This window comes from Canis aureus, chromosome 17 (assembly GCF_053574225.1).
Source record: "Canis aureus isolate CA01 chromosome 17, VMU_Caureus_v.1.0, whole genome shotgun sequence".
NCBI classification, from domain to species: domain Eukaryota; kingdom Metazoa; phylum Chordata; class Mammalia; order Carnivora; family Canidae; genus Canis; species Canis aureus.
This window is the reverse complement of record NC_135627.1, coordinates 2,599,562-2,617,319: the sequence shown is the minus strand read 5'-3', so window position 1 is coordinate 2,617,319 and position 17,758 is coordinate 2,599,562. Positions and strand designations below refer to the sequence as shown.

The window sequence follows — 17,758 nt, the reverse complement described above, 5'->3', positions numbered from 1 at the left end:
CCTTGTCTTATAATCTTCTCCTGACAAAGCAGCCCACCCACCAACCACCACAAAACGGGGTTTCTGAGTTAGTAACTACACGGGTGACCCCAAACAGACCTGAGCAGAGACAGACCTCCTAGGTTTCTATTACTGGAGCTCATGTCATCAAGACAACCAGACAGGGTACCTGGGGGGCTCAGTGGTTGAGCATCTGCCTTCGGCTCAGGTCATGATCCCAGGGTCCTGGGATGGAGTCCGGAGTCAGGGTCCTTGCTCAGCAGGGAACCTGCTTCTCCCTCTCCTTCTGCCCCTCTGCCCCTGGCTTGTGTGCTCTCTCTCAAATGAATAAATAGAAATCTTTAAAAAAAAAAAAAGAAAAGAAAGAGAAAAAGACAAGCAGACAAATGGACCAGTCTAAATATTCTGAAATTTCTGAGGATTCAATAATAGCTTTTAAAGACAGAAGTACGTGGGCACCGGGGTGGCTCAGTCGGTGAAGCATCTGCCTTCGGCTCAGATCATGGTCTCAGGGGCCTGGGATCGAGCCTCACATCGGACTCCCTGCTCATTAGGGAGTCTGCTTCTCCCTATCACTCCCCCAGCTTGTGCTCTCTTTATCTTTTCCTCTCTTGCTCTCAAAAAAATAAATAAGTAAACCTTAAAAAATAAAAAAAGACAGAAACACATTAATCTCACAGCCACCTCCCAGGCACCCCAGCAATGAGTCCACCAGGAGTGAAAATAAGGTCTAAATCAACACAGACCCCACACCCGGAATCTCCTCATAATCCTTTTTAATAATATGCATAGCTCACATGGCTGCAACCAGTATAAAAGCAGTGATTCCAGATGTTGTATAAATTAACACGCCAAGAATCATTGTGACGCATCAAGACACAGATACCAAATGGTAGGACCAGGGAGAAACCCCAGTGAAGAAAATGTCTGAGAAAACAGTGGGGCAGGTACGCAGCCAGGGGCCCACACACAGGCCAGGTGCCGAGAAAGCCCAGCCGCACACTTCGGCGAGGCCAGGATGTTAGGAAAAGGAGCGGTCCCTGGAAGTCTTGGCTCAGAAGAGTGTTTTCTGCAGGTGATTCACTTGCCCCCGCCTCCCAACACAGCCACGTGGGAACCACGCCCGTGGACCGCTTAACAGCCAGCTGTGGTTTGCACACGGACCACCTCCTGTGTGTGCAGCCCCTGTAAGAAGCCACTGGACTCGCACGCTCCTGTGCGCAGCACACTCGGTCACTCCCTGGCCAATCGTGTACACTGGGGCTCAGGCCTCTCTGAGTCAGGCACAGCACCCGGATCTGGTCCGTCTGGGCGTCTTATAACTGGTGATGTCCACTGTCTGTGGTGGCCCCTGGGCTCTCTGCCGCAGGATCACGGGCACCACCATGTCAAACAGGGTTTCAAACAGCAGGTCCACGTTGTACCCAGTTTTTGCACTGGTCTCGAAGCACATCTGCTCAGCAGCTGGCACGTCCTTCTCGTCCAGCATCTTGTACTTCAGGATCTTTTTATAAAACGCCACCGCGTCCTCTGGCTGCACCTGCTTGGGCACTTTGGGCGATCCGCTGCTGCCGCCCCCAGCCACCCCGGGGCCAAGCCCTTCCTTCTCCTGGCTGTCTGCGGTCCCGTCCTCGAGGAGGTCCACCTTGTTCCCCACAATGGCGAAGAGGCAGTCAGTGTTGGCGGTGTCTGTGAGGCCCAGGAACCGGTCCTCCAGCTCCACCAGGCTCTGCGGGTGGTTCACATCGTAGGTGAGGATGACGGCAGCCGCGCCCCGGCAGTACATGGAGCCCAGGCCGTGGAACTGCTCCCGCCCTGGCCGGGAAGAGGGAAAGAAAGATGCAGGTTATCTCTCCTCCGAGGACACGCCCACCGACCACACCACCTGGCAACCCCAGAGACAGCGGAACCGGCCCCCAAGTGCAGGTGTGGCTGGAGCCAGGCCTGAGGGAGACACTAGCATGCACAAAGGAGTGGCCCAGACCCCACGGGACCCACGGGCAGCACCCATCTGCTCTGGGAGACTGCGTAACTGCCTGGTTTCCAGGTAAACCCTTACTGCATGTAAACCCAATATTCAGGGGTGCCTGCGGGGCTCCGTTGGTGAAGCATCTGCCTTCAGCTCAGGTCATGATCTCAGGGTCCTGGCATCCAACCCCATGTCAGGCTCCCTGCTCAGCAGGGAGTCTGCTTCTCCCTCTGCCTCTGTCTCAGTGATCTCTCTCACTGTTGCTCTCTCTCAAGTTCTTTTTTTAAAAAAAAAGTCGACCAATCCAGTATTCAGAGAAAGGGTCATGGGCTCATACTACTTGGGTAGAAAGGGATCCCTGGTGAAAAAGAAATGAAGACCCTTTGGTCTGTGGATCTTAGGAGCACGGACCAAACGCATGTTACCTACACACATATATTTATTTAAAATGTGTGTCCTTTGCCAATAAACCAGTTTTCAGCCAAATGACTAAAGAAACACAAGCAATTTCTACCTCAACTCCCAATCATTCTGCAACAGCCCTGATGTAAGCCAGGCTGTGCTGCCTCTTTTTGGAGCTGGCTGGCGGCCCTCGCGCCCGGCCCTGGGGAGAGCAGTTTGCTGAGAAAGATGGCCTGATCCTACCCTGACAGTTGACTTCCCCCTTGCACGGAGCCAGGCCCAAAGCCAGGGTGCCCCGCATGTCCAACAAAACCCCAGGTGTTTCCCTAAAGATGTGGAGGAGAAGGGGAGCTGAGAAGGTGCCGCCTGCACCAGGTCTGGCAGGGGCTCCGCCTGCTGAGGTGCTGAACGTGTAGTGCCTGAGTGCAAGTATCCGAGGGCCACCTGCTGACCAGCAGCGTGCGCTGTGGGGCTCAGCACCCCAGAACGGCAATCCTGCCCTTCCACACCACCAGCAGGGCAGTCCTGGGACGAATCACTTCATTACAAGTTCACATCCAATTGCATGCGTGCCAACAGGCAGAAAGGCAGCAGCGCTCCCCCGTGGGTTTCTGGACCCACCCTGGGAGGCAATGGTCAAGAAGTCTCTAAAAACAAATTTAAGGACTGGCAACAGCAAGCATTAGCTGTGAAGAAAAGCAAGACACGCGTCCCCACCAACAGCCATGAGCTAGGCCTCTTCTGTCGGACCCTCATCTATCTCAAGCGATGTCTCTCAAGCGAGCGATCTGGGCATCATGAGGTTTTCCAAGAGGAAACTCGCTTCCTCTTGCTTCCGGCCTCCCCCCTCGCGTTCCTGAGGCAGTGGGGGCAGAAGGAGCAGCGGCGTTCCAGCCATCCCCGGGGAGCGCTGGCAAGGCGGCCCCACGGTTCACTGAAGACCAACCGGCTACTGTGTGCAAGCCCATGCCCACATACTCTTCCTGTCCAGATAAAAATGTCTGATTCGCCTTTCAGAAACTAAAAAAGTACATATATTGATACAACAAGAAAAAAGTCCCAGTAACTAAGGAAGTAGGAAGTGAAGAATCCCAGCCTCAGGCGCCGCACACTGACTCAAAGCCGAAGCCCCGGGAATTCTGGTCGTCTGCACTCCCTGGCCGCACTGAGGATCTCAGCAGCCTTGTGGTCCAATTCTGGGGGTGCCAGGGCACCAGGCTGACCCGCACCGGGCCTCAGAGGCCCAGGAGAAAAATCACGAGCTGTTTCAAGTTTAATCAATGCATCTGAGGGTTGGCAGGTGCCAAACCGAGGCCAGGTGACCGCAGCCAAGCTGCTGGGCTTGGTGTGTCCCTGCTGTGCGGCCTGCTAGTGACCCGGAGGCAGGAGTCCAGGGGAGGGACCCAGGGTCCTCCGCCTCCAGGAAGCCACCTGGGCTCCCCCCCCCCCCGTCGTGGGTGGTCCGCAGGCCTGCAGATCAGAAGCATGTGTGATTGTCCGGGAATTCTAGCTTGTCCAGGAAGCAAATCAAGAAGTGACCCGTTTCACTGAGCTTTGCACATACTCACATTTGTAGGACCTCTTTCTAAGACTGAATAATCTCCCACTGTATGCATGTGACACACTTTCTTTATCCACTCATCTGTCAAAGGACATTTAGGGTGTTCCCATACCTTGGCCACTATGAATAATGCTTCGAGGAACACAGACGTGCCAATAAGCCAGTCACGGGGAACAAATCGTGCAGGATGCCACTTATCTGAGGCATCTAAAATAGCCACATTGGAGACACAAAGACTGGAATGGTGGTAGCCGGGCCTGGGGGTGGGGGTGGGGGTGGGGGAGGGGGGGCACTTGGGCCAGTGACCCGGAGAGGCTGGGTCAGCATGAGGACAGTGGACACATGCACACAGCCTCCCCAGCAACACACAAAGGGGGCCTGCCCCTTCCCACATTGGACAGAGGGAGGACCTTAGACCAGAAGGCTCAGCAAGGGGCCCAGAGACACAGGAGGGATGGAGGCTGGCACTGGGACCCTGGCCCGGGCACCAGGCAGTCAGTGGTCGAACCACCAATGGAGAGCCCTGACTCTGGGCACAGACTCTGCGTTCAAATCTCCACAGTGTGACTCGGGCAAGTAACTCTGAGACTCCATCCCAGGGGCCAAATTGTGGACCGTTCCACCAGAGGGAGGCCATGAAAGTACAAGTAACAGAGCCGGGTAAGCTTGTTACATAAGCAGTGAGTCAGACTCCTCCCCAGTCCGAGGATGAACACCTTCTCAGGACCCCATGTCCTGGGCTTTCATCAGCACGTCTACACACTGTGTCCTGGGGCCTATTGGCCACTCTTGCCACTGACCAATCCACTCCGTGTGTCTTTCTTTCAGAGAATGGCCTTCTCCCCAGTTTCGGGGCACGTCTCGTAGCTGCCGTGCTGCATCAGTGGCAGCCGGCGTGGGGTGGGGGTGTGGAACACAGGCAGCAGACCACAGCGACTCCAGGCAGCTGCCAGACGACCAGAAATAAACCGCTGGCTTGCCTCCCCCTTCATTCTCAGCCATCCTCAGCCAGAGGACCACCGACCTTTTTTTTTTTTTAATTTTTTAAAGATTTTATTTATTCATTCATGAGAGACACAGACAGAGAGAGGCAGAGACACAGGCAGAGGGAGAAGCAGGCTCCTTGCAGGGAGCCCGATGTAGGACTTGGTCCCGGGTCTCCAGGATCAGGCCCTGGGCCGAAGGCGCTGCTAAACTGCTGAGCCACCCGGGCTGCCCAGGACCACCGACCTTTACCCCAAGCATGGTGTCATTTCCACTTGAACAGTTTACAGTAACAGACGGATGGTGTGGCCATCGGAAATCACAAGGCTGGCAGCACATTCCAAACATGTGCATGTTGTGTTTCATTATTTCCAAAATAACAGTAATGCCCAGACCCCCACCCTAGAGCACAAGAACCAGGATGTGACAGGGGCATGCGTGCCAGTATCACTTGAGAAGCTTCCTGGAGAATGGACTGTGTGGCCAGGCCTGAAGGTCATCACCTCGCTTGGTGCAAGTGGGAAATAAAAAGCCACTTATTAACGTGAGAATCAGAAAACTACTGGTTTCCATTCAGTTGAACAGTATGGTCTGCCAGGAAACATAAGACACAAACACAAAAGGAGAAACTTTGGGGGGGGGGCAGAGGAAGAGAGAGAGAAACTCCAGCAGACTCCACACTGAGTGTGAAGCTGAACGTGGGACGTGATCCCAGGACTCTGAGGTCATGCCCTGAGCAGAAACCAAAAGTTGGATGCTCGACCAACTGAGCCACCAAAGGAGCTTTTAAACTCCCTGCAAGGCCTGGATCACCCACTGGACAGGACTTCACAAAAACACTGACATGACCACATGAGGAAGATAAAGAACTCTGATCACAGAACCAGAGACGGGATTGGGGAGGAAGTGAGGGCAGAGCAGAAATGGCACAGAGGAGCCCAGTCTAGGCCGAGCTGCACCACACATCCCTTGAGAGATTTTGTAGAAATAAAATCCTTTTACCACGCTCTCAAGTTCCACCATGGTGCTATAAATACAACCTCTGTGGTCTCTTTCCTAGAATTGGATGTGTTTCGGCTTGAGTGTACCGTCACGGGCCAAATCTAGAACATTCCCACCTCTCTGCCTCTGAACTGATGGTGAGCCTGGTCAGAGAACAGCCCGTGGAAACAATATTCCCAGGAATGTTCAGAAAGGACAAACGTGTAAAGCTCTTCTCATGCAGTAAGAGAAAGGAAGCACCTGTCCTCCCGGCGTGATGAAAGGACTGGCTGTCCAGGGCCAGCGCTGGGTGCAGCTGCCTCTCCCAGTGTCCGCACCCTGCAAAGGCAAGGACAGGGCCTACGAGGATCCACTGCCCACGTGTGGTGAGTCCGCCACCTGTGTGTTGGTTACCCCACCAGGCTGTCCCCCAGTAATGTGCTCTAGTGTTAGGATAGACATTGCCATGAAGGTTATTTTTTGAGATCCACAATCAAATGACTCTGAGGAAGTAGATCACCTTCCACGGTGTGGGTGGGCCTTATCCAATCAGTTGAAGGCCCGAAGAGCCTGAGATTTCCTGGAGAAAAGGGCAGTCTGTCTCAAGATCATAGCCTGAGTTATAAAAACTCTCAGCCTGCTGCCCTGCCGACGTGGAGCTCAAGACTGCAACACCGGCTCCCCCGGGGCTCCAGCCTGCCAGCCTGCTCTGCAGAATTCAGACTTGGGAGTCTCGCAGTCAGGGGAGCCCACCCCTCCCCCTCCTCCCCCTCCTTTCCTCCTTCCCTCTTTATATACCTTATATATTATTTATTTGTAAATTCATATATTTATATTTACATGTAATAAAAATTATATATTTTATATAATTATATGACTTTTATATATTAAAATATATTTTATATATTATTTTACATAAGTTTATCTATATCTCTACATCTTGCTGGTTCCGTGCCTCTAGGGAAGCCTGCCGGTCACACTAGGAACCACCCACCTGTTGCTCTGGGAAATGTCCCCTCAGGCGAGTGGCTGCTAAAAGCCAGTGCCCCAGGCGGTGGCACTGTCTCAGCGGCCTGTCTCCCCTCCCGCTGCCCCGTCTCAGGACTGTCCCCAGGGAGGCCCCGATTCCCTCCTGGAACAGTGTCCTGCTGGCCGCTCGCCCTGATGACCTGGGCTCCATAGCAGCACACTTTCTGTGCGGGCAGTCCACGGTGGCCCCAACTGGTTCGCACCCCCAGACCCACTGGGCTCCGCCGTCAGCGGAAGGCCATGGCTCTCAGTCACCACTGGCCACTTGTCCACAGGAAGGAGAAGTCCTGGGGGGGCTTCCAGCAGCTGCACGGATTGCCGTGACCCAGACTGGCCACGTCTTCACGCAGGACCGCCTGCCCGGCTCCCGGGGCCCCCACCCGCCCCCAGGGAAGCCTCTGGCCACAGGCTTCTGGGGACTCCCCCGAAACACACCAGCCTCCCTGCCGGGGCTCCAGCTCCTCAACGAGACACACGGGAAAGCTCAGATTTCCAAATTCGAGACCTAGAACGTTCACTATGGACGGACAAGCAAAGGGGAGGGGTGGAAGGGGGGCTGGGGGGGCACTCTCCTGGGGTTGGAAGCAATCTCCTGCCTTCCAGCTTTCACTCTTGCTCTCTCTCGTACAAAAGAGGGAACTGCTCTGGTCCCGCCGTCCGTGCGGGCGGAGTGGTGGCCCCCACATGCACGCAGGCCCCCAGTGGCGATCCATGGCGAGCCGGGGAGGGGGCAGGTCCAGAGGCCGCCACGCACCGAGGGACCACGACGTGGAGGCCAAGGCAGAGCCTGGGGGGCGACGGGCCTCCCGATTCTGGACGCCGCCCGGAGCGGCCGACCCCGAAGCCCGCGGGCAGCACAGGGGCAGCCGCCACCCCAGACCCTCCTGAACTGAATCATCCCCGTGGTCGGAGCGCCCCGGGTGCGGCTCCAGGGCTCACAGTCTTCAGAAGGGGCCCCGAGGCCTGGCCGCCTCGGACGCCAGAGGCCACAAGGCCACAAGAGCGGGTGCACGTGCAGGGGCGGCTGGTGGAGGCGCCTCTGCCCCCCCCCCCCCCCGGCCCTCCGCCTCTCCAGGCGCAGGGAGCAAAGCGGCCGTCTGTGGCCCGCGCTGACCCACAGAACCAGAAGCTGACCGGTTGGCTCAGATGGCCCTGACCTCCAGTGCCCCAGCCCCTGGGGACAAAGTCTGTGTCGTCTCCTGAGCCAAGTCAGCAAATCTGCTAACTTCCCCAAAACTAGCGAAGTCCCTGTGGACAGCAGTGTCTAAAATTGCTTCACGGCTTCCCCTCGACCTGGCATGCCCACGGGGAGGACTCTGCCCTCTAATCCGATCTACTCGGGAAGGAACAATCCACCCAAGGCCGGTTCGCTGCCTTTCCTGAGAAATGAAAGAGGGAGGAGGTGCTCACCACCAAAACACTAACAAGTTAGCCAGCAGGGAGGCAGCAGCCCGGCGGCACCACGAGGGAAGTTGTCCCAAGACCAGGCATAAAAAGTACAGGGGTTGGCTCAGTGACAGGGCAGGGACGGGTCGGGGGACAGAGTCCCCTTGAGTAAGGCGCTCCTCCTTGCCAAGCGGGGCGAGCAGGGAGAAGGAGCCAGTGCTGGTCTGGCCATCAGCTCTTCTGGCTCCTTTGTGAGTGTACGGGGTATTCACGCCCCCCCCCCCCCCACCACCACCAGCAGCACTGTCACGGCACCTCCTGCTTCTGGGCACTGTGCCAGACCTGACACCTGCAGTCACCTTGGGGGTGGCTCAGGGCTGCACACAGGCAGGCATGCAGGGCAGGAGTGGATCCCGGCCACCAGAGTCCAGAGGCCCCGAGCCCAAGTGCCAGCTCCAAATCCCACTGGAGCATGCGTTAGGGGGAGACCCGGGTTCGAGACAAGAATGCCAATATTCCAAACTCTAGACGAAATAGGAACTGGATGGTGTCTGCCCTACCTCTGTTATCAGAAATTGAACAAACCCAAGCAAGCCAGATAAGCACAACAAGCAAAAAGCCGGAGTCTAGTGGAACCAGCTCCCACACGGACAGCCACTTCCTCCCAGCAAGGCAGCAGTGTGGATGAGTCTGAATGAACCGTTCATTGTTCTCACACAGATGGGTCTACTGCTCATGGTGTGTCCGCAGCCCTATCCTGAGGCCAGGCCCTTCCCACCACACCAGCCAGGCGAAGCCCCCGCATCCCACACGGGCGACCCTCCTGAACACTGCGCAGGGCAAGACCTGAGCCAACAGCCATCAGCCAGATGGTAAAGAGCAGGAGTTTAAAAGGGAAAAAAACCCTATCCCACAATATTAATGGGGTTGTTTTTCTGCCAAAAGGACGAACTAAAACCCAACAAGTAATGAACTACACCAATAAGAGAGGATCAAATAATATTTTAAAAAGATGTTAATAATTACAACCCAATAGTCCAATTTCACTGCTTACCTTCAGAGTTCCTTACATTTTGTTCTTAAAAGCCTGACACCATTATAAAGTCTTCAAGAACATGCCCACGTGGTGACACAGGAAACTGCCCGTTCTTGGGACCAAAGGAGGCCATGTGCCTCGGCAGGACAGAGGAGAGCAGGGCCGCGGGCCCCACCAGCACATCCGTCAGTGGGCAGGTGTGGGGGCTGCAGGCCTGTGATGAGGCCTGTGACAGGCCTGTGACGCCTCCTCCTGTAAGAGAAGACGTTCTCCTCGTACAAATATTGAAGCCCAAGCCCAATGGTGATTGGTGATTTCCAATTCCTGGAACCACCACCTCTGGGACCCAGAGAGAAGACTGCTTCGGGAAAATGAACTCGGTTTCACATTGAAATATACTCTGCTTTTACCCAAACCAGCACACGTGTCATTTCTGCTGTTTGTTTGGTAACTTGAAGACTAAACCAAAAACAAAAGAATGTGTCATATGCCAAGTGAATCAAATAATGAGCTGCACATAAAGTAATCTCTTGCTTGTGACTCACCGGTCGAGCTTTCTGAAATAACCACTAAGGTTATATAACGCCTGGGGCTTAATTCTCAAAGTACTTTACTCTGCGCAGACACGAGTGGACTAAAAATAATTCAGTAATAAAACCAAATAATTCAAATAAATATAAGATCTCTAGCAATTTCATATTAAGAAAAAGAGGCAGATCCAAAGAAAATACACTTATATAACAGACTTAACTTTTTTAAAAAAGAAACCTCTCACATACCAGCATATTCGATGCAATCTCCTTCATCTCTAACAGATCCTCTGTTGTCCACTGATAATTAACTTTTCGAATGAGATTATCACAGAAAACTTCAATGATTTGCTAAATGCTCTACTTCGTAAAGCCAGAAACTAAAATCATTTCAGTTTTTTTTTTTTTTTGGTACGTTTTTATTTGTTTCAAAGCGGAGACTCAATTGCAAACACCATGTGAAGAAAGCTCTTTAACTTTTTTTTTTTAAGATTTTATTTATGAGAAACACAGAGAGAGGTGGAGACACAGGCAGAGGGAGAAGCAGGCTCCATGCAGGGAGCCCGACGGGGGACTCGATACCCGGTCCCCAGGATCACGCCCTGGGCTGCAGGCGGCGCTAAACCACTGAACCACCAGGGCTGCCCGAAAGCTCTCTAACTTTATAGAGAGCTTTCTGGAAATACCACGTTATCTACAATGGACTCTAGTCTGGAGGACCCCATTCAGTAAATATCCCAGTTATTTCTAACAGCTTTGCTGTCCAGAGCAGCGCTTTATTCTCCTCCGTGATACAAAGTCTTCTGAGAAATATTTGGCAGATAATAAACATTTTCCTGTTCTTTCTGTCCCGGGGCAGGCACATTAAACTTTTTCTGAACAATCCTAAGGAATCAAAGGATACCACAGATGTTGACGATGTCTAGTGATCTCTTGCTCACCAGATAGGCTATGTTCTCAGAAAATTCCCCGGAAAGGGGCACCTGGGAGGCTCAGTGGTTGAGCATCTGCCTTCAGCTCAGGGTGTGATCCCAGGGTCCCGAGATCGAGTCCCACATTGGGCTACCCACAGGGAGCCTACTTCTCCCTCTGCCTGTGTGTCTCTGCCTCTCTCTGTCATGAATAAAAAGGAAAGAAAGAAAGAAAGAAAGAAAGAAAGAAAGGAAGAAAGAAAGAAAAGAAAGAAAGAAAGAAAGAAAGAAAGAAAGAAAGAAAGAAAGAAAGAAAGAAAGAAAGAAAGAAAGAAAGAAAGAAAGAAAGAAAGAAAGAAAGAAAAAGAAAATTCCCTGGAAAGTACTTTATCCACTGACCCTGTACAACCAGGGCTGCCTTCTGGGGATAGCAGGGGCCACAGCGATGTACTGGGGTATAATATCATCAATTTAACAGTGCAAAAATCCTTGTAAGTCAATCATTAAAGTATTTTGTTAGAACTCATTTTTCTTTAAGATCTATTTATTCATTTTGGAGAGAGAGAGAGAACAAGCGAGCCAGTACGTGCCACAGGTGCTCGGGGAAGGGGAAGGGGCAGGGGAGGGGCTGGTAAGGGGGAGGGGCAGAAGGACAGAATCTCAAGCAACGCCCCACCCAACACAAAACCCGATGCGGAGCTCGGAGATCAATCCCAGGACCCTGAGAACCTGAGCAGAAATCAAGAGTCAGCTGCTTAACTGATTGAGTCACCCAGGTGCCCCTTGTTAGAACTGATTTAATCATATTTTTATTTTTTTTAATTTTTTCAAAGATTTTTAATTTATTTATTCATGAGAGGCAGAGAGAGAAGCAGAGACACAGGCAGAGGGAGAAGCAGGCTCCCTGCGGGGAGCCCGATGTGGGACTCCATCTCGGGACCCTGGGATCACAACCTGAGCTGAAGGCAGATGCTCAACCACTGAGCCACCCAGGTGCCCCTAATTATATATTTTTTTTAATTTTTATTTATTTGACACAGAGAGAGAGAGTGCACATACAAGCAAGGGGAGAAGTAGAGGGAAAGGGACATTCAGACTCCCCGCTGAGCAGGGAGCCCAAAGTAAGATTTGATTCCAGAACCCTGTGATCATGACCTGAGTCGAAGGCAGACACTTTACCGACTGAGCCACCCAGGCATTCCTAATCATATTTAAATATAACAATATTATGCTGTGCATAAAAGTAAAATTTTAAAATAATTACTTAGAATAGTCCAATTTATCATAGAGACAGCAGAATGGTGGCCACCAGGGCGAGGAGCCTGGGGGGTGGTGTTTAGTGGTCACTGAGCCACAGATGGGAAGGGGAGAAAGTTCTGGAGATGGTGCTGATGGTCACACGACGTGAATGTGCTTAATGCCACCAAGCTGTACACTTAGAAATTATTAAAATGGTAAAATTTTTATGTGTATTTTATCACGATAGAAAAATTATATATTTAGAGAGATGATAGGTAGAAAGGTGCCCAGGAGACGACAGATAGATGGGATAGATGGATAGAGACACAGGAAGAAACAGAACTGCATGTGGAAAACAGCATCTGCTAAGAACACCAAAAAACCCAAAAGGCCTCACCCCTGCCCATCTCACCCCTGCCTGTCTTGCCCGTGCAGCGGCTGCAGCAGGCCCAGAGCGCTGCCCATGCACCTGGCCATCTGATTCAGGAGGTCCAGGGGGGCCTGGGTTCTCCATCCCACAGAGCTCCCTTTGGGAAGTGAGGCTGTAAAGCCGCAAGCAGTCTAGGGGCAGCTCTCATCAACCCGGGCTGAGACGCAGTGTGAACACGGGTAACTGCCACCCCAGCCTGGGTGTGCCGTTCTGGCCCTTCACCCCTGTCGAGCTCCTCCTGAGGCTCTGAGCCTGGTCCCGGTGCCCAGGCGGGGGTGCATGTGGCTCAGGCTGAGAGGCGCCACCTCTCTTGAGCACAGGGACCTGTGGCTACACAGTAACCAGCCAGAGTTAATCAGATTGGAAATTAATCAGGTTTGGAATGTGCTTTTGCAGTTGCTGTAGAAAAGGTCCCTAGCTAAGCAAACAATCTGCAGACAAGCTCTGAAAAGTGGGAACTAAGTGTCCTCAGACATGATACAATTACCGAGCACCGTGCTGCTGCTTCCATGCTCTGGGATGCACCAATCATACCGTCCTTATCTATCCTTATCTATTGGAAGGCAAGGTCCTCAGAGAAAAGGTCAAACGTCCTCCATCCCGTGTGGCTTTTCACGTTGTAGGACACACAGCCAGTCCGAAAGGACAAACTCTGCCTCTGCTCTTGGTTACTGGCAGGTGTCCCTGGGCCTCAGCATCCTCACCACAGCCCTGGACTCCGCTAACCAGTGCAGCCAGTGCTCCCTCTCAGACCTGCCCTGAGAGCCAACTCTGATTGACATCCCACTTCAGAGGCCGGGCCATACGCCAGGATAGACATGCATGCACACAGCCACGAATGTGCACACACGTCCACGCGTGCACCTCGCCCCACACACACACACACACTGTACGGGGCACATCTCAGATCTGGAAGCAGAGGTCCAGAGAGCTCACGCTGCGGCTCAAGGACCCCCAAGAAGTAAGCAGCTCCTACTTCTGTGGAAGTGGAATAGTCTGCGTAGGGAATGCCAGACTATAAGGGTTTTAGGAGCTGTGGAGGAGGGCACATGGGTGGCTCAGTCAGTTGAGCGTCTGCCTTTGGCTCAGGTCATGATCTCAGGGTCCTGGGATCAAGCCCTGCATCTGGCTCCCTGCTCAGTGCAGAGTCTGCTTCTGCCTTTCCCTTGCCCGCTCATGCTCTCTCTCTCTCTCAAATAAGTAAATACAATCATTTAAAAAAATAATAAAAATAAAAGCAATGGAGGGCCTTTAAATTCTATTAGGAAAAGAATGAGATTTGGTCAAACACTGTTTTGAGCAATTCTACTCTGAAATATGTTAAAAGGCAATTTTTAAGAGAGGGCAAAATCATGACTCCCAGATATAAAAAGTAAGTATCGAGGCACCTGGCGGGCTCAATCAGTAAAGTTACCGAAAGACACAAAGGACAAGGAAGTTACTGTGGCAAAAAGAGGCAGAACTGTCTTTTCCACGGGGGACAATGAGCCACCACAACCACACCCTCAAATCCAAACGAGGCCAATCCCACCACCCACACTTTTGCTTCACAGCACAAGGGGATCACACAAGCCCTGGGTGTGCCGTCACCTCTCCACCCGAATGAGGCCCCAGGAGGAAAGACGCTGCCTCGTTCACCGCTAGTCCCCAAGGTCCGCACAGACTCCGATGCGTGGCAGGTATGCAGTGTTGACAAGTGAGCGAGTGACAGGATTCACACCTACTGAGCGTTCGCCCTGGACACAGAACAAGAGTGAAACCCGAGGAAACGTGGAGGTGGCCACACAAGACTCCGCGAGCTCAGACCCGCACAAAACTGAAGAGTGAGCACAAAGTAGGGAAGATAACAAAACCCTCGCACCAAGAACAGGTACAAAGCAGAAAAGTGGAAAGGGCACAGTAAGAGACTATAGAATATGCCCTTTATTTTAGGGGGCCTCTTTATATCCAGCACTCCTCGTGTTTAAGCAATTAATGATTACATACCTGGACTTTGGCCAACATGCTACCACTTTACTTTTAAATAGAATCTTTATTCCAGGGCACCTGGGTGGCTCAGTAGTTGAGCGTCTCCCTTCGGCTCAGGTCATGATCCTGGGGTCCTGGGATCGGGTCCCACATCAGGCTCCCCATGGGGAGCCTGCTTCTGCCTCTCTCTGTGTCTCTCATGAATAAATAAATAAAATCTTTTTAAAAATAAATAAATTCTTTATTCCTATTGGATAATCTCACAAACGCTGAGGGTGCCTGCTGGGTCCCAGGGGGAGGAAGAAAGCATATGGGTGGGTCTAGTGAGCCACACAGGCCTCCCATGCCCACCATCCTAATTGCGCTTCAGAATGAATCCTATAAATTAGGTTCCCTCTGACAATTTGAGGATGAGGTAGCTGAGACTCAGAGAAAAAGGACAAAATCCTCATAGTAAACAGTCCCAACTGATTCAGCTAAAAAATAATAACAATAATAAAAAAAAATTTTAATCCGCTGACTCTCAAACTCAGCTGTGAGTTGAAAGATGGCATCGCAAAATCTGTTAGTGGCCGAAATTACTTCAAGAAATGCCCCAAGACAACAGCTTTCCACAAGACGCACAGTCACACATAAGCCTTCTATTTCTTTTTTTTTTTTTTTTTTAAGATCTTATTTAGTTATTTATGAGACACAGAGAGAGAGGCAGAGATACAGGCAGAGGGAGAAGCAGGCTCCATGCGGGGAGCCCAACGTGGGACTCGATCCCAGGACCCTGGGATCATGATTTGAGCCAAAGGCAGGAGCTCAACTGCTGAGCCACCCAGGCACCCCAGGCTTCCGTTTCTGAGTAGAAACCCCACCTTTGGCAAGGCCACAAACGACTCACAGGCCACTTGTTTACCCCACGATCTCTCTTGATGCCCATGAAGGCTACTAAACAATGAAAGTAAGACCTTTCAAAGAATAAATAGGGAAACAGATTGGCCGCATTCTTTGGGCATGACAAATTTTTTTATTTTGAATAATTCAAGGCAGAATACTCTTTTTTCAAATATTTATTTTAGAGAGAGACAGAGAGAGCAGAGAGAGGGTGGAGGGAGAGGGAGAGAGAATCCTCAAGCAGACTCCCTGCGAGCCCAACACGGGGCTCGATCCCAGGACCCTGAGAACATGACCCGAGATGAAATCAAGAATGAGACACTTAACCAACTCAGGCATTCCCATCATTCTAATCTTTGAGTATTATTTGATGTACTAGCACTAGAATTAAATTTAAAAACTCTGAAGAGCTGTATTTCATTACCTATTTAATTCTTCTTTGGCCACAAATCTTTCAAGAAAATGCCTTATTTTACCCAAAGCAACCTACACATTCAATGATATCCCTATCAAAATAACACCAGCATTTTTCACAGAGCTAGCACACACAATCCTAAAATTTGTATGGAACCCGAAAAGACCCCAAATAGTCAAACTAATGTTTAAAAAGAAAACCAACACTAGAGGCATCACAATTCCAGACTTCGAGCTCTATTACAAAGCTGTGATCATTAAGACAGTGTGGTACTGGCATAAAAATAATCACACAGATCAATGAAACAGAACAGAGAATGCAGAAATAGACCCTCAACTATATGATCAACTCATCTTAAACAAAGCAGGAAAGAACATCCAATGGAAAATAGTCTCTTCAACAAATGGTGTTGGGAAAACTGGACAGCCACATGCAGAAGAACCTGGACTACTTTCTTACACCACACACGAAAATAAACTCAAGGGGCGCCTGGGTGGCTCAGCCGTTAAGCATCGGCCTTCAGTTCAGGTCCTGGGATCCAGCTGTGCATCAGGCTCTGTGCTCAGTGAGGAGTCTGCTTGGGATTCTCTCTCTCCCTCAGCCCTTCCCATAAAAATAAAACATTTAAAATAATTATTAATTTTTTTAAAACAATAAGAGAAAATGTCTTATTTGGAAATTTTTCAGGGCTTAGGATTTTTATTTATTTTTGAAGATTTTATGTTTTTCAAGGTTTTATTTATTTATTTGAGAGAGAATGTATGGGCAGGGAGGGGCAGAGGGAGACAGAGAAGCTCCCCACTGAGCAGGGAGCCCCATGCAAGACTCAACCCCAGGACCCTGAGATCATGACCTGAGCGGAAGGCAGACGCTTAACTGAATGAGCCACCCAGGTGCCCCTAAAGATTTTATTTCTGAGAAATCTCCACACCCAATGTGGGGCTCGAGCTCACAACCCCAAGATTAAGAATCACATACTCCTCCAAATGAGCCTGCCAGGTACCCCAGGGCTTAGAATTTTTAACAAAATTCTGACAATTTAACGTTCAGTCACTGAGCATTTGCCAAAATACATAATAAGGACCCCTCTAATTTTCAGAAATAAAGATAAAAACAAACGTAGGGGGATCCCTGGGTGGCACAGCGGTTTGGCACCTGCCTTTGGCCCAGGGCGGGATCCTGGAGACCCGGGATCGAGTCCCACGTCGGGCTCCCGGTGCATGGAGCCTGCTTCTCCCTCTGCCTGTGTCTCTGCCTCTCTCTCTCTCTCTCTCTCTCTGTGACTATCATAAATAAATAAAATTAAAAAAAAAATTTTTTTTAATTTAATAAAAAACAAACGTAGGGCAATTTTCCCATGTTTTCCATGTTCCCCAGCAAAATATAAATTTTGCATGTGTGCTTGAGGAGAGAAAAGCCTTCGCTGAGACTAAGGAGCTCTTGGAGAGCCTGGAGTCAGACACACCAGCCCAGCCGCTACAGGACTCGTAACGCTGAGAGCTCCAGGCTCCAGGGAATCTTGCAGAACCCTCCAGCTCCTCTCCTGGACCTTCCCAGTGCTGGTGGAAAGCAGCAACCGTGGCTGACGTCCAAAGAAGGATGTTCTTTTAAGAAGACGCCGGGGGATCCCTGGGTGGCACAGTGGTTTAGCCCCTGCCTTTGGCCCAGGGCTTGATCCTGGAGACCCGGGATCGAATCCCACGTCGGGCTCCCGGTGCATGGAGCCTGCTTCTCCCTCTGCTTCTCCTTCTGCCTATGTCTCTGCCTCTCTCTCTCTCTCTCTCTCTGTGACTATCATAAATAAATAAAAATTAAAAAAAAAAAAAGGAGGACGCCGGGTTTCTCGTTATAACAAAGGACACGCACAACACAGTCGTGGGAGAAGGAAGGAGAGTGTCCACAACCCAAATCCGTGCAGACGCCTCGGTGGGCAAGTGTGAGCCAGGAGGAGGCTTGCCCACCCCCGCCGCCCCCTCCCCGAGGGCCACTCCCTCAGGATGGTAGTTTTACAGATAAACCTAGGAGCAGGGGATCC

General features: G+C 51.3%; 1 protein-coding gene across 3 annotated transcripts in view; it reads right to left on the bottom strand.

Moving 5' to 3' along the window:
- Positions 1–759: 759 nt before the first annotated feature.
- Positions 760–17,758, bottom strand: part of RAB20 (RAB20, member RAS oncogene family) — a 29,678-nt gene continuing 12,679 nt past the window's right edge. For all 3 annotated transcript variants that reach the window (XM_077854959.1, XM_077854961.1, XM_077854960.1), the window contains exon 2: positions 760–1,815. In XM_077854959.1, the coding sequence (XP_077711085.1) occupies positions 1,280–1,815 (536 nt within the window). In that variant the 3' untranslated portion in view covers positions 760–1,279. The remainder of the gene's footprint in view (positions 1,816–17,758) is intronic.